Source organism: Oryzias latipes, chromosome 7 (assembly GCF_002234675.1).
Source record: "Oryzias latipes chromosome 7, ASM223467v1".
NCBI lineage: Eukaryota > Metazoa > Chordata > Actinopteri > Beloniformes > Adrianichthyidae > Oryzias > Oryzias latipes.
In genome coordinates this window covers 9,644,913-9,662,341 of record NC_019865.2, presented here as the reverse complement: position 1 = coordinate 9,662,341, position 17,429 = coordinate 9,644,913, and the positions used below count along the sequence as shown (strand labels likewise).

General features: G+C 40.4%; 1 protein-coding gene across 2 annotated transcripts in view; it reads left to right on the top strand.

Moving 5' to 3' along the window:
- The first annotated feature begins 231 nt into the window (after window positions 1–231).
- casz1 (castor zinc finger 1) overlaps window positions 232–17,429 on the top strand; it is a 71,651-nt gene continuing 54,453 nt past the window's right edge. The window contains exons 1-2 of one of the 2 annotated variants that reach the window (XM_011476954.3): window positions 232–605; window positions 3,409–3,523. In XM_011476954.3, coding sequence (XP_011475256.1) covers window positions 3,508–3,523 — 16 coding nt within the window. In that variant the 5' untranslated portion in view covers window positions 232–605; window positions 3,409–3,507. The remainder of the gene's footprint in view (window positions 606–3,408; window positions 3,524–17,429) is intronic. The other variant, XM_011476952.3, reaches the window with a different exon arrangement.

Sequence of the window (17,429 nt, the reverse complement as noted above, 5' to 3'; positions counted from 1 at the left end):
TAAAAGCACAAGTGTTATCTTTCCTGCATAGAACCTCTTTTGTAAAGTGTAGTTCTCCCTCATTTGAATAGGGAGGTAGTGGAAGCTCCACCCCGAGAGAGTTGAAAGGCTAGAAGACCACAAAGATGGAAAGGCCAGCCCACTGAGGGAGGGAGAGAAAAAACCGCTCCGGTTCCTCTGCCATAATTTCCTATCAGCCTATTCAGACAACATCACCAACAGCTCGGTCTGTGTGTGTCTGTGTGTGTATGGGAGCTGAGCACAGAGTGTGAACTGAGAGAGAGAGAGAGAGAGAGCGGAGAAGGGGGAGGCTCTGTTCTTTCACCCCCCCTCCCTCGCCAAACCACAGGAAGGAGGGGCCAGATTCTAAGCTGCCAATCAAATCCACTCGTGGCAGCCGGCATTATCTCAGCAACAAACTATTGACAGATTACATGTCAAGGAGTTTAGTGCTTGATTGAAGGAAGCCTTTTTTTTTATCTAGTTACTTTTCCGCTTCATTTCCCCCTCCAACAACCACCATTCGAATGACTTTCTAACAGAGTTGAGTAATATTATGAAAGTTACATGTCTGAGAGGATTTAACTTCGACTTCCCTGAATATGGTGAGTACTCTTCTTCTTTTTTACTCTTTGTCAGATGTGTTTTATTAGCTGACAGTTTAAGGTGTGCCTTTATCACTGGCTAAATATACAGAGGGGGAAGTTGCTCAGGATTAAACTATGTGCCAGTGTGTACGTATAACCAAGTGTTGCAACACCCTTATTTATAGCTTTCTGACAGTGCCCAAAGGTGACTGCAATATCAAATATGATCACCCGTTTCCCCACAACACAGTTCATGACGTGTTCGATGCAGCACATGTGAGAAAAGTTAACAAAGCAAGTTTCATTTTCCCTCTTTGAGAGGATAAATTTGTTCGAGCACAACCTCGTTTGTGTTCTGTCTTCCTCACACAGAAGCTTTCATTTTTTATTTTGTGACTGTGGAAACAGGTATTGATATTTGTGGTTTGACCCACCCGCGGCATTGGCAATGCCATAAGGGCAACCTAAATGGCCTAAGGGTTTGTTGCCAAGGGGACAAAGCAAACAAACTGTTGTGCTTCTTATGCTGTCACACATGTGAAGGGAACACGAGCAGAGCTCACACCTTTCAGGTACATCTAATGAGGGTACATGCATCAGCACAAAGTTTTTTGAGATTCTAAAATATGCTTACGCTGATATTTTAATTTATTCCACTTACTGGAAAATTTCCTCCGAAATATTTTTTTAACACATAATATAATAAAACAGTCACTGAAGATGCCTCTAGACGTGAAAATGCTCTAATACAGCAGATGATTTGAAGTTTTTCTAAATTTCTAGCAGTCCAGTTTAGTGCTCAGTCATTTACAAAGACAGTTCTGCTGTAAGTGGATTACTCCTCTTAAGCGTCACTCTTCTTTCCACTTTACTTGTAGAAACATTATTGCGTGTCTTTAAAAACACATGAAGCATACATATTTGATGCTCACATTTGAGTGTTGTGTGTACCGTATGGATGCGTGTTTACTGAGCGCCTGATTGTCGTCCTTTTGTAATCTGCGTGTGTTTTAATACTTACTGTGTAGAAACTAAAATACCTAAATCCAAAGTTCTTTTAAAAAAAATCTTTTACTTTTATTTGTATGTTATGGCTCCTTTTTTTTAAAAAATGATTTATTTTTAACTCTTGTGGCACAGAGATTTTCATCTAATGTCGAGGTATTTTTTGGGGGGGGTATTTTAAAATAGTTTTTGGGGAATTTTTACAAATAAAAGCAGCTTTTTATCTATAACTTTTTTGCATAAAATATAATTTATAATCTATGCAAGCTTTTTTCTTCGTTTTTTTTATTTTTAATGTTACATTCAAAATTTTTTTTTAAAGATTTGATTTAGTTTCCTTTTTAACTTTTTTTTTTTTGCTCTTCCTCATGCAGTTGTAAATCCTGCTGCCTTAACTTGTACAAGAAAATGTGAATGAAAATGTAAACCCAATCTAAATATGTTCTGTTCTAAACTCAAGGAAGAGACACAGCATAGCAGACCGCTGAGACCACAGGGCTTGACAAACGCATGTGAGAGACAGGCTTGTAGGCTCACCTATTACGTCTGGTTATTTGAGGTGTCCTGAGTTACCTTTAGAAATTACAACAAACAAGTTCAACTGTTATCGTGACACACCCTAATTTCAAACTTTTCGTCAGCCGGAAAAATGTTTTTCTCCTCTCTTATGAGTCATAATGTTGATTACCTTCTCCTTCACTGAGTTGTCTCATTAACCCTTTGTGGCCCTCTCCATCGTTTACGGCCCTCCTCAAAACCTGGAGAAAATGAGAGGGAGAGAAAAACAAGACCCGCTCTGAAGGCCCTCAATAACCTTTTATCACAATTTAGCAATAACCTGAATCAATTTGATGTCTTAAGCAATAAAATATGCTGTTGCACTCCTCTTTCTGCTGCTCCTTGGATGCCAGTAAATTTACATTTTTTAATTAAACTAGCCAGAATTTTTATTAGGGGGCTGGGCTATGCTAATGGAAATGTTGTGTACAGCAGATTAACAGAGTTTTGCAATAAATTTAACAGGGAGACATTTGGAGTCAGAAAAAAAAAAGAAAAAAGTGAGTCATTGTCTTTAACTTCTATCACGCCGATTTCTCCTGGGGATCCCAGTATTCTAAGGAGCCTTGTCAGGGAAGAGTGCTTCTAAGCAACGAGTTGATTAGTATCGCCTTGTCAACCGAGGAAACACATTCATTTATCTAGACCTTTTTTCCCATTATTGCACATTTTAGAAATGTATTTGTCATCACTGATGATTTGATAAACAAAAAAAGCACAAAACTCTTTTGTAAATAAAACAATCCCTGTTTAGCTTTATTTCATTTTTATTCCTTTATGGCCTTTTATTAATCTAAACCTAGAATTTCATTTTAAACACTTCAAATAAAATTTTTATGCTCAAATATTCTACTTTTAAATGTAGTTTTTCTATTTTATATTAATTGTCAGATACTGGGGTAAACGGTTGCGCACATGTTTGTGTAGTTTTATGGGCCGTTCTCAGTATTTGATTGATGTTGCGCAGCGCAGTGTGTGTTTGTGTGTGTGTGTGTGTGTTGTGCCTGATTTTGGGGGTAGAGAAGGGGGGGCCGCAGACAAGGGGCAGGCAAGTGTGTGTTCATTTGTGTGCATACGGGGGGGGGGTTAAAGAGGAGAGGGACAGCTGAGACTCGACTGAGTTTGTTTCTCCTGATACGACACAATCCATCCAACGCCATAATTACCTGAACTTCCATATTTTTTCTACCAAAATGGCACCAACTGGCTCCTTTTTTTCTTTTCTTTCTCCTTTTGTTTCTTTTTTGTGTACTGGCAGGAACAGGAAACATCAGATCAAATGATCAAATAAACTCCAGATGCACGTGGGCTGCCATGCATCTTGCCGCAGGAGCCAAAGTGTTCAGGGCTACTTGATATGGGCCAGGAGCGAGGCAAGTGGCATCACCACCCCCTTTCTTCAGTCATGTGCACTCATGCAGTGGCCAGCACCTAATTAAAACCTCAAAGCTCCCGTCACCAATCTGGAGTAATGGCCTAATTAATACTTGGTGAAGAAATATTCCACAATGATAAACAGGTTGCACTTTGGGCCTTCATTTCCTTTATCATCTAAAATATAACTCCTAAAGTTTTTATTGTTACAGATAAAAAAGTTTAATAAATTGCTGTACATGAATATTACACAGAATTATTTTTTTATTATTTAGTGTAAGAAATTGAGGTCTATGAAATGTTATTTTCTATTGAAAGTCAAAAACAAATTTTGAAAAATGTATATTTTTCCACAAAAAAAAAAAAAATCCCTTTGTAACCTGAGGAAGAAAATCCTGCCTTTTATCTACCAGCTGACTCTGCCGCATCATGTGTGGTTGTGCAAGTCAGGAAGATGAGCGTTCAGTAAGTTTTTTTTCCCCCCACCAATTTCCTAATCTCGCATATGAAATTATAATTTCATGCAAAATCGAGAAGTAGAATAATCTCTAGTCGTTGATATGCCATATAAAAAGGGAAAAAGGGAAACTGAGGAGGTAATTAGCAGAGTGAAAGATTTTGGCACATTTTTTTTAAAAGCCTGGTCTCAACTGGCCATGAATGAATTTGCATGGTTTGCTTATCGTAGTGCACTTATTAGGCCATCTGAAAAGAGATTAAACCAGCACAAAATGTGGTGACTAATCCTTTTAAATGTGGCAGAGGGTCTTTAAGGTGTCCAACGTAGGTTGTGACGGGTTTGGAATGTAACAGAGCAACGCATTTAGACAAATATTAGCAAAGAAAAGCAGGAGATTAAGTGACAAGGACGGTGACTTTATAAAGTCATAAAAGAAACTGTCTTATTATCTCTAAAACACATACAGCCGTGGGAGAAATTGCTGGACATCTTTTGTTCTGTTTCTGCAGCTGTAAAAGTTTTGTTAATCGTACTGAAATAATTCAAACTTATTTGAAAGATCAGAGAGTTGTGGGTGCCAAAACAGATCTGTCTTTCCAGTATTGAGCACATTTCTCAGTTTCTGTTTTGTCACCTTTTCTTTGACAGGAATTCAAGGCCAGCTGTCTTTGGCTTTGTTTTTTGATAATAGGAAGGGGAAAAACAGAAACAAACATGGTAACCTTTTTTTTTTTCTTTTTTTTTCACTTTTACTGTGAATGACTAAATATTTGTGGTGCTGAGCCACACAGCTCGTGCCCCGTTCACAATCATAATTGACTGCAAACACAAGCACGCTCCATTCTGCCTTTTGTGTCACACGGTCCCCAGCCCGGCACCCCTCAACTTCAGTTTCCTTAATGACGTGTTTTTTGTGGGCTTTTTTTTTTTCTTCCTCTGCATTTGACATTCTATTCACTTGGGTCGGTAGCAGGCAGCACCAGCAATAATTACTGTCTGTACATGATAAATCTTAAGCCCAGCTGTTCATTTCTGTCACAACACAAAGAGAGGGGGAACGATAGGGAAGAGGGGGGGAAAACTCAGGATTTTTTTCCCTTTTTTTTTTTTTTTGCCCTGTAACTTGATAGGATTACATGGTCCTGGAGCCCACACCTGTTAAAAGGCTGTTAGCAGAACAGTTGGCAGTTCCAGAGTCTTAGCCTTTTTGTTGTCCGTCCTGTGTCCCCTTTTGGACATTTCACCCCGCTTGGATGACAACAGTTTGTTTCTCGGCCTTCTCTCTCCCAGCGAGCTGGCGGTGACACGCAAGCGGTTTGATGTTAGAGTGCGCGCTCTCCGCCTCTGTGAGCATGAGGCCGGGTCAGCTGACGTCTCTTTTTCTCTCTCCCTCCTGAGAGATGTAGTGTGCCAGCAGTTGTGCTTTCCTGACCGGCTTCAGTCGCACCGGAGCCACCCTCAGCAACAACGCACAAAACACAAGTACCTTTCCGGAAATCAAGGAAAGAGTTCCATTTACTTTGTTTTTCCATTTATTTTTTCTTACTAAGGGTGGGGGACAGGTGTTGGCAGAGTTAAATGCCCTAATACAGGTTAAACCAGACGATTCAAATGATTAAGGGCTCGGTTGAGAGTTTTTGTGCATATTTTAGGAGTGCCAAAGCTGCGTTGTCAATTGAACATACTTTAAGAAGGAGTGGAGAAATGAGTAATGCTCAAAATTTGCTGCTTGTTTTCTCTTGTTCATTTTTTTCATTAAAAGGTAAATGCTCCTCAAAAGTATGATGCCATAGCTCAGACCGACAGTTGGGTCTGACACTCGTCGGACTCAGAAAATCACATAACAGTGGGGTGTTTGTGCATGGGTACAGTGTGTCTCGCTGCCTTATTTGGCATTCGGCAGACACCCGGCTCTTTGGCTTCGTCACTTTTTGTGGGCCCGCAGCACCTGTTCCCCCTATTGTACCGGAATTTTCTATATTTGGTTTGAAGTGGGACTCTCTCAATTTGTGTGAAGGTCACTGTTTGTTATCATTAGAAAGCTACAAACTCACAAATATCCAAGTTTTTTTGGTGTGTGTTTCTCAGTTTCTAAAAGAACACCATCATAGTAGAGGCGCAAACTTCACGTTGCCATTCCAGTATTTTAAATCATTTTCCCTATGAAGCTGAGAAGAAATAAAAAAGAGCAAAGTTAATAGATATCTTGGGCTAACTTTTAATTGTTCTGATATGCAATCGCTGAATGACAATAAAAAAAAAAAAAGAGCAGGGCCCTATTATAAGCTTTATCTCTCCTGCTCTGTGCCCAAAGTGTCATGTCCTTAACAGCTCCAACCTGATCTACAGAGTAAAATAACCACTTATTGTTTGGACAATATTGGAGCCCCCACCCCATCACACACCCAACCCTACCGCTCCCCCCGCTGCTTCCCTCACTTCTCCCTTGATTCATTTCACCCACTGTCCTCGGCTGCTGGAAAATGGCGTTAATTTTTTTATTACCTGTTTGACTCTCCAGCCTTATTACTGTAGCCCCTTAATGTTCTCTGTAACCGTGGAAACCAGATGAATAAATGTCCGCCAAAGAAAATGAGATGATTAAACAGGTCACCCTCGCAAAACAAATTCGCTTGGTCGAGCGCAATTTGTATACCAAGCGGCTGTCTTAACAGTTTGCTAACAAGGGGATTGTTTGCCAGACTAACTGAAAGAGAAGGGAGGGGGGTGGGGTGGGGAGGAAGATATCTGGGGAAAAAGGTTATGATTGAAGAGATAATATTTTAAATCGCTGGGCTATTTGTCTCTTGCCTTTTTTTTTAACATAATGTGATGATTGGAAACGGTTTCAGTTTCATTCTGTCTGTTTTGTTCCATCTTTAAATATTATTATCAGAAACAGATACTTTGGAGCTATACAGGGTGGTTTTGTTGTGAGCTTAAAACGCCCTTTCGTATTGTCATAAAAGGCACTGGGTCTGTGATCAGCAGCGAGTGCAGCAGATAGAATTTCCCTCATTTATGTGATAACCCATCACTGCTGCTAATTGTCCTTGAGGCCATCTGTATGGAATTGCTGGTCTTGTGTTTCAACTGGTCATGGATTTACCAGTCCAATAATGATACATAACATCGCTGTCATCATCACTACTTCGCTCCCAACTGCAGTAATTATCTGAAAGAGTCTTTAAAAAAAAAAAGAAAATCCTGGTTTTGGTATTTTCTGAATGCTATTTGAGCAATTTCCACATTCATCCCTTCCTTCTTCTCCCAGAACTTGCTTGGAGGAAAACTGTCTGTCGTCCAGCTGTTTTTATTTGCAAAAATTAGAGACTTGGTTGAGCAAATCTAGCCACCAGAGAAGATAGTGTGAATGTGCAAGTTTGGAATAGTATCAGGCCGCCGTAGCCATTCTGACCACAAATCATAAACAAGGGGGACACGGCGGTGGTGTTGTTTGGAAAAGAGGGGCCTCTGTGCACCACTCGAGGGTGTTGCCTTTACGCACTGGTGCAGAAGTACCACTTAACGCCTCCTGCTTTAAAATAACTTAAGCATCCTGGTTGGCTTCAGCCATTTTGTCCAGTCACTGGAGCAGAACTTAACGCTCACCACAGCTTCAGTGGAAAAAGAGCTGTGGCCTAAAGCGGGGCCCTCAGGCTTCTTCGAGCCAACTGTGGGACAGGAGACTGAGTTTTTCCACTGTCAGAGGGGGTATTTCATCCCAATACAGGGACACTATCCCTCAAAACTGAAAAGCACTTATGCATTATTGATGTTTTAATTTGTGCAAATGCCCAAGTCTTTGTTAAGTGATTATAGTGCTTGGGAGATAATAGCGGAGGTACTTCTTTATGAAACAAGAGCTTGCTTTCCGGGCCACACTGGGAAGCCACTGGACTAAATCTAACAAGTCTCTGCTTCAGCTTAGCAGAGGAGGGGGATGCGGCAAGGTGGTGAGGTGACAGCTGAGTAGAAGGGAGCAAAAGAACGGACTCAAAAAAGATCAGATATGTTTAAGATAAGGGGAGAAAAAATGCTGTTGATCTCTTGTCCTTATTACAGTTACACCTCTTCTGTTTATGATGTTAGGTTTATTGGTCTTTTATATCCCTTATCAAAAAATATTTGATGTAAATACAATAGAACTGACCTGAAAAGCCCTATCTGTAAATAATTCTTATGGCACAGCAAAACAGTGACCTTGGAAAAAGTAAGCAAAGTTATTGTGCTTGCGAAACAAGACAATAAAATAATACCCCACTGAAAGGAGGGAGTTTGGGTAAATATAAAATAGAAGGGAAGAAAAGAGTGTTTTTTTTCTGTAATCATTAACTCAGAACAAAGGTTATCAAAGATTTTTTTAAACTATAATTTATATAATCACCTGTTACCTTCAGACGTAAGGGGAAAAAGCAGGAAAGCCTCTCTTTGAAGGTATCGTGTGCGTGTGGAGTGTCAACAGAGATAAAAAAGATTTTCCTCCATATCCCAGATGATCCAGACTCCAACTCCATCTTAGATCATTGTCACCAGTGCATACAAACCTGTGTTTCTCCCATTGTGCCTTTTGGTGTCTGTGATGCTTGTCCAAACGCAGCCTCGGTCTGGCTGCTCCCACACCTGCAGCTGTTCACACAGCTCCCTCCACCACTTACTGTAACGCACGTAGAACCTGTAAATTGTGCTACATTCATTTAGCATAGACAGCATTAATTTTGGGTCAATGAATGGCCGCCCATGAGAAAAGTGTCTTTGGTTTGAGTATTATTCATCCTCCTTTGTTCCCGGTCTTTATTCTTGCTTTATTCTTTTGGAAAATCTGCTGGAGTGTGTGGAACCAGGCTTTGCTTTCTGCTTTGAGATCCCCAGCGTGGTAAACGATGACAGCACGTGCACACACACACACGCACGCACGCACATGCATGTGCACACAGTAGGTTTCTCAGGCTTCCCCAAGCATTTACTGCTTTATTAAGCTGTCTCATGAACCCACTCACAGAACATGAGAATACAGGAAAAATAGAAAAGCCCATATTACTTAGATGATTTGATGTCATTTGTGGACTACAAAAGCCCGACTTTATTGTGTGCACAGGGAGAAAGAGTGGGAGCGGGGGGGGAAAGAAATTGGCTTAGAAATTCCGAATTTCAATTAGAGTACGTAATCTGAACCTGCAGGCTTTGATAGAGGCTTTTTTTTTAAACTGAGAATACAGCAGCACTTGTAAAACATTAATTAAGCAGTCTTGTTTTTTTCTAAAAGATGGAGTAAAGTGTGCTTTATGCAGCTCTTTCTCAGCGAACAAAAGGCAGTTGCCTCGTACAGAGGACCGCTTCAACCCAACCATTTGGAAGAAAAAGGGCAATTTGAATTGGGAGGAAAAATTTAAAAGACATAAAAGAAGACATGCTATTGAGAGTGATGTTCCAAAAGACTTGATATCATATGAGTGCACGGCCCTTCGCTAAAGAATAGAAATGTATCCCTACCTCAGTGAAACCTTAGCTTGGCAAAGGAAAACGAGCCTCTATTTTAATGACTTTCTACCTGACAGATGACTTTAGAGCGACTTTTGGATCACATTGCTCTGACTTTGTCTCTTACATCATCAAATCATTGATTATTAATTGTTTATGTGAATTGTTAATTCATGGTAATAGGAGTTGTTATGGCAGTACAAAACTGCACGCAAGTGTTGACGAGAGCCAGAAAGTAGTGATTTTGACTTCATTTATTTTTGTGGTGACTGTTTTGGGAGAAAAACTATAAAAAAAAGTCTGCAATGCAGCAAACATACACTACTTTTCACTGTTTTTTGGAAAACATAACTGTTGGATTGATACAGAAAAGCTCATTCTCATGCTCTGATTTTAATTTGCCAGGAATGCACCAAGATAAAAACAAAACAGGCTGTTACTAATTGATCATTTACAAAGTCCAGAAACAGATAAAGCCTTAGATATAAAAGCTTTTTAAAGGCAGTTTTTCCCCCTTTTTTTCTCATCTGTCTGTTTTTATGACTTTTGCTCCTTGGAATATATATTTTATATAATAGAAACAGAAGTTAAGAAGGATAAAGTCCCTGTCGCTCATTTGCACATGGTGCTGTATGTGCGTTTTCAACAGACAATTGTAAATTCTCTTGCGGTGGGTGATGAGTACACATACAGTTGATACATTAAAACTGCCATAACTCGCACACCCAGCATAGCTAAAAATCAATTGGAATGGATAGTTAAGCTGGCTCCTAAAAATCAATGAGCAATTCATGTCCTTGATCACAGAGTGTCATTTCTCTCAATGTTAGAGGCTGATGGCTTAACATACAGCGGATACCAGTCTTTAGGAAAAAACACACACTAAAAATGCAGTAATTTTGAATAAAATGAGCTTTTACTTAAAGAAAATTCTAATTGGGTTTTTCTCATTTGTCTCAATTCTTTTTGCCAATTTATCAGCATTTCCTCTACTCATAAAAAATAGTTAAGTCTCATTTCCTGTCACGTTAAGATGACATAAACACACCAACACATTCTCATGCACGGCGAATATGAGCTCTTTTTATTTTTTTCAAAACAGCAAAGGCAACAATATTTGCCAAATGAAGACGGTGAAAAATCTGCTGCAAAATAATAATTTTGCCCTTATTAATGCCATTAGTGTAAAAGTCACAATGGATTAAATCAGCAGATGACCGAAGCATCTCCCCTGTCTCAGTACTATGACGGGATCATGTCGGGAGCCATTTGGGCATTTTGTGTTGACGAGTGAAGTTTCTGGTGCTGTGGTGTCCTGCAAATCAGCCTGAAATGATGCACACAGTTGGTTTCTATGTGCGTTGTCATTATCGTTTTTTTTTTTCCAATTTATATTTTAGTACCTTTTAATGACCCTTTGTCATTTCCCCTTTTGATTAGTACCAACTTTAAAAATATCCTATTTTATTGGAAATTATTTCTTTTCTAACCCCAATTTAGAGAATGGCAGTTTGACAATCATTTTTGGCTCCTGGGTTATTTGCAGCTTTAAGGCAATTGTTGTCACTCACACTTTGTATCACCAATGTCACCAATTATAGCCACTCAGACCGGTTCAAAAGAAGGTCTACTCAGAAATGATGTCTGTGCAGCCATGTATTTTCCTCTGCTCTTTCAGCAGAAACCCATAAACAAAGTTCTCCTTATTTGTCCTCGTGTGTGGAATATTAGTTATGAGTTAGCAGTTGCTCGACCTTAACAGGTGGTCGTCCTTTATGATCTGTTACTCCGGTAGCATTTAAAGCGTCATTCAGAGCTAAATACCTCAGATTTGGGGAGAGGGCTTTTGAAACAGTTGTTGCCTGTCAAAAGAAAGAGGGTACGATAGACCGATGGAACAGTTGCTCATCTCTCCTTCGCAGGGAGAATTTTTTTCTGGCAGCTGTCATTCGACCTCTTTGCCTTGTGTTTTTGTGGAAGGCTATTTTTTTCCCCTCTTATTTCCAATAAAGCAGAAATGAATGTTTGCGGCAACTGCAGGGGGAGGGAGACTCCAGCACTGTGTTGTGTCACTCAAAATCCCACTCGGGTGTGTCCTTCTCTGCATGTTTCATCAACCGCCAATCATGAGATGCAGATAGACGAAGGAGTGTTGTTGTTCGACTGCCTCCGAAGTGGTTTCCATTTAATGTTTGCCGTCACAAAACTCTCCATGTTTGACCAAGTTAGGAACTAAAAATGTTCCTTGGAGTCTCTCCTGGACGTCTCTCCTCTGCTTTCCTCTCTTCCACTCCCTCTTCCTTTCCCTGTCTCCCTCACTCCTCATTTCTCCCCCCTCAATCCATCTGCATCATGTCGATCTGTCAGACTGCCAGTGTCTGTTCCAATTAGATTCCACTTAATACATGTAACCTCGATTAACACGCAATCAAGCCCAGATAAATCACGTCCTTTAACTTCCCCCTCTGCCTCTCTAACACTGCTTTCTATTGCTCTATTTTTTCCCCAACAAGCTTTCTTTGCTTCCATTAGTGACTATGCTTAAAATCCCACCCCGACTGAAAGAGCAAGAAGAGTAGTCCTCAGAGATAAAACGGTAAAAGAGATAGGTAGATTTCACCTCCAACCAAAAAAAATTCCAGTATTCCTCTTTCTGTTTCCAGCAGACGTTTGCTGGTGACCTGTTCACCCCTGAAGATGGAGGTGTCTTAATTACATATTTGGCTAAAAAGCTACAAAAGACACCCTGGGTTTTCTCTACAATGTGGGAAGCTGTGTAGTCAATTGTCTCTGTGACCTTTTTAGCTAGCGGACAATTGGTTTGACTAGATTACAAATTAAGACACAGCACCAGGCACTTAGAAAGCAAGTCTCTTAGAGAGCAGCTCTATTACTAGCAGCCTGTGAAAGCCACTAGGCCATACATTTTAAGCATCACTTAAACAGCCCCGGATTCAGGAATCTCATGCACATCGTTCCCTATCTAGAAAACATAGTTCTGATTGTCTTAATGGTGCTTGCATTCCAGCACGTCTTTGCCAGAAGAAGAAAGTAGGAAACACACACACACACACAAAAAAAAAACTTTAATAAAACCAAAATAATTCGTAAATGGTAATGATTCTTTTAACAATGTTAATAATTAACAATGTTTATGCTACCAGGAGAAAATTGGACTGTTGAATTACCAAACAGTAAAAACACGGAAAATACAAACCAAATAAAAACAACCCGGGGCAGTGAAAAAAAAGCGTACGCAGCACTCTCGGGGTCTTCTTTTATTAATCGCAGCTAAAAGTGCTAACATTGACATGTTGAACAGATTAGCCTCTCTAATAACACAACGTGGCCTCCGTGGTTGATCCATGAGGATATCCTGTCGGTAGGCAGATAACCTGTATGTCTCATATAGGCTGGATTTAGTCATGCACTAAAGATAAAACAACCTGCTGCAATAGGATGGACTTTTCCATTTTAATATTTTTCTATATATTTAGAAAAGGTGTCACTGAAGTGTTTGTGGCACTTTGTGGCTCATACATCCAAGCTGACGATGTCCTTTTAAATGTCTTCCTAACCGTAGGAGCAGACGAGGCTTTTTGATGTGTAAATGAAGCTTGGATTTAAAATAAAAGGATCACACTCATGCAAGTCTTATCGTCTTTTAACTCGTCGGCCTTAAACTCTGTTCTCAGGTTAAAGAACGTTTTTCTTTTTTCATAGTGGAGGACGCTCGAGTCCCTATCACAGCCATGCAGCACCATATTTACTGCTGACGTCCTGAAAATCAATGTATAAAGTTGTCAATGTTTCATTTAATTAATAGCGGGGGCAGACAAAATGAGGCACAAGTAGATAAGAGACCATTTTTTTACAAACATTGTTTCTTAGTCTTTAAACAGTTTGGCTATTTTCTTTTTTCTTTCACAGTCAGGGGGAAAAAAAGGGAATAACGTTGATGAGTTTTAACAGCTTCAGCCAGGCGAAGGGCAAATATAATAAGTGTTTTCGTAGACGTCACTAGTGATTATCTCATCTGGGCATTTTGGGTGAATGTAGTGGATTTAGAGGCTCGTCTCCCATTGTGCTGACATCACCCTTTAAAAAAACCAAATTAAATCATGGTCAAAATCATTTCAAATTCTCCCAGAGTCTGTTTCAAATGAAAGGCTGGGAAAAATGGTGAAGGGAGGACAGCTTCAGCCTGTGTGAATGGCTTCTGTCCTGGGGGAATTGGAGGTGGGGTGTGCTGTGGTCATTCGGGGGAAATTTACCTTCACACTGAATAATGAGATAAGAGAAGCTATTTTCTTTACAAGAAATTCTTCAGAGAATTCATAACACAAAAAGTATGACACAGAACTTAAATAACACAAGTGTCCAATTTCCACAGTGGGGAATGTTGCACGGAAAATAAATATTGATACTGATTCCACTGGCAACAAAAAAGTAAATGACATCTGTGTGTTTTTAAAACTCTTTTGATGACGTGTGACCTAAAACAGTCCCGGTCATTAACCCGGATGCTAAAAGATGTTCCTTTGGAGCAGTTTCATCTCTTTGTATTTTAAAAAATGTGTGTGAAAATGGTATTTTTTTCTCTCCTTGTTGTGAAATGTACTTGTGTTGCGCATTCCCCTTAAGAAAAGATCTGCTAAATCTGCTGGGACAGACACATCAGCTGTCCCGCCTCACCACTCGCATGCCGTAACCGGCACTGAAATGAACAAAGGTAAGACAGAGAGTGAAAGTGAGTAAGAGGAGTCAGTGAAGGAGTGTTGAGGTTCTGTGTGTGTGTGTGTGTGTGTGTGTGTGTGTGTGAGGAGGTGCTGTGAAATACCTCAACTCAGTCAACGTGGCCTGATGTGACAGAATTAGCTAAGCCCCGGTGAACATGGCTGGTGCAGCGAGCCAGTGTGTGTGTGTGTTTGTGTGTGTGTTTGCAGTGCCTGTGTGCGGCAGGCGGGCAGGAAGTGTGCACAGCAGAATGGGAACCCAGAACTGCTGCTTGCCACCAGCCGAGCCAAGACAGGACATGGGAGATCAACAGCATGTCGGCCCATCACTGCCATCAAGCCTCAGCACTCCTCACCCTCCCCTCCTGCCAAAAGCAGACAGCCAGACCGGAGAAGATACAGCCAAAGGAGTCATAGATACAGTGGAGGGAGACACAGTGGGGGACTGGTGGGCGGGCAGCTGGGGCTAAAGTGAACGTGAGTTGGAAAATGATCCTATTAAATTGAATTAAAGAGGCAGTCTTCATTTAGCACAAGAATGATGGATTTGGATAATTACCAGTGTTAATGGGGACTGGTTAAAGAGGGCAAGACAAAACAGTGGTTGCACACATGAGGTAAAGGGGCCGGATCAAATCTGCATGGTATGCTTTTATTTTAATCTGCCACCCTATAATGCCCCTCAATGCCTCGTCACACGCAGACATGTTTTTTTTCTCTGGGTCTTGGTCATCTTAATGAATTATTTCACAGGCGTCCCAAAACTTAAAAACGTTTTTTTTAATTCACATTTGTTGTATCAGCTTTTTCATAGGAGCAATAGCTGTCAGGTAATATAAGCTGCCCTTATCAAAGCCTAACAGGAAAGAAAATTAAAGTAATAAAAAAGTATCACTTGTTAGCATTCAAGTTACATGTATAATATTTTTTGATTCTGTGCTATAGTAGTGACTATGTTACACAAGGGTAATGCTCTCATCTCTGGACCTAATTATGGCACTACCAGTGTGTGTAAAGTGTCTTTGTGTGTCTGTTCTTGGGATTTCACTTTGGTCAGTGCACAAACCCTATCTGCATGTCCTTAATTCTTGATGATGTGCAGGCCTTGGGCAGTGTATGCATGATGGAGAGAATGTCTGCATGCCAAGTTGAAGTGATTGGACAGCAGGGCACGGGCCCTCAACACTGAAACATCCAGTTGCTTTGTCCAGCAGCCGACAAGTAGAATTGCCTCACTTGTTTTCCCCGGTGTCTTCTGGACACTGTGCTGCGAAAGAGCCCAATTCAAAGGAAACCAAGTGTAACCAGGAAATGGGAAAAGAAGTTTATTTCTTTTACAAGACCAAACTCTGTCATAAGTTTTTACAGCCCGTTTTTATGCTCATTAGATGTCCTGAATCACCTTGCTGGAGGTTGTGGAGGAGTTTTTTTTGGTAAAGCTCTGTGGATCTTCTCAATTTCCCAAGTTGTAGTTGAGGCTTGACTGATATACAGCCCAGCTTACCTGAACTCTGATTAAGCAGAGAATTTCTTAAGTAAGGGGCTCAAATAATTTAATGCTACTTTTCAGCTTTGGAAAAAAAAAAGGACTGCAACCACATGCATGTGTGTAACTGAGAGAGTGATAGAGAGTGGAAAAAACAATCTCATCAAGCAGGAGGCCGTTTGCTTAGCAAGAGCTGACAGTCTTTGTGTATGTAAATGAAGAATTTAGACTAATGGAGTTGAACCATTTCTAATTTTGTGATGGCAAGAGGATTTTGATTGAAAGTAATTAAGCAAGCTAGCTGTAAAATTAATTAAAGCAAAAGGAGGGGGGACTTTTATTGGATTGGATAGCGATATAGCTGCTGTCAGGCAGGGGGACAAATGGGGGTGACCTGGATTCTCTGCCCTCCCTCCTCCCACTCGGGACTTTTATGTCACTTTAATCTCCTTAGAGCGGCTGGTGTGCATTTGTTTGAAATAATCAAGGAAATATGGTCAGAAATTGTCAGCTTTCAGATCTAATTTACCTGACAGCCTTGCGAGTGTGTGTGCACACGCAGGCATGCATGTGACAGTGGCAGGTCCCCTTTTTTTTTCCTCCTTGTCCTCTCCTCAGCTTTGTGAAAAAATGCTTCTGACAGTCTTGAAGCATCTTAGTTGTCAGAGGGCGGGGGGCGATGAGGAACTTGGGTGGCTTTAAGATGGACATTTCAATGAGGCGTTCTTGGCCCGGCTTAGCACCTCTGACACTGCGGCGTGCGTGCACACACACCAACATGCTTAATTACCTCTGTAACATATTCAGACCCCATTTGGCTGCTGTAGCAGCACTTCTCAGCTTCTGTTGACTGCAGGTAGCCCAAACAAGCAGAAGCAGATTACAGCCATGGCAAAGCCTGTTACAGCTACTTAACTGCTGACAAATAAGATTGGCCTGCTGAAGTAAAATAGAACGTTTCGATATTTTAGTTAAAAAAATACATATATATATATATATATATATATTTTTTAAAATATTTTATCGTGTTAATTTTGTTTGGATTCTAGTCAAGGCGAAGACTTAACTTCAAATAACCATGCAGTGTTTGGATCAATGTGTTCTCCTAGGGTATGGGTCCCATCTTTTAATCTACTTTCAAAGTCTTCGCAGTGGTCCCTTTAAATTATGACTATGGTATTTTTAGCCTAATTCCAAAAATCTGTGTCGTTTTTTATGGGACATAACCTATGCAGAGCAGCAGTAGTTTATTAGAAATTTGCCTCTGAGACTGTTGGTGTGAATTAAGCCTGCTCCCTTTTCATCATCCATCTGTTTACACTCTCCCACCAGCTTACAGCCCCGCACTACTTCAACCAAACTTAATTGGTTTAACAAAAATGGTGAGCAGTATTTGAGCTATCCAGGTTTACAGTTTTGAGCCAGATGCCAGCTCAGACGAGGAAAAAGAAGATGCACATGGATCTACTTGTCTACAAGTGGATGCATTAGAATGGGGAACAGGGAGCTTGTGGTCTGCCGATGGTAGCTTTGACATCACGAATAGCCTCTTTTTCCAACAGCATTTTTTCGTCTGCCCCTGATTCATGATTTGAATAAAGAAATACTCAGAGACACAATTTTAAGCTTATTTTTCTTTATAAATGCCTTCTATCGTGAGAAAAATGTCACTTGGACATGTTAAAAACACAATTTTCATCAGAATGGGTCTCAAAGGGCAAAAAGGTGGGTCAAACCTGCTA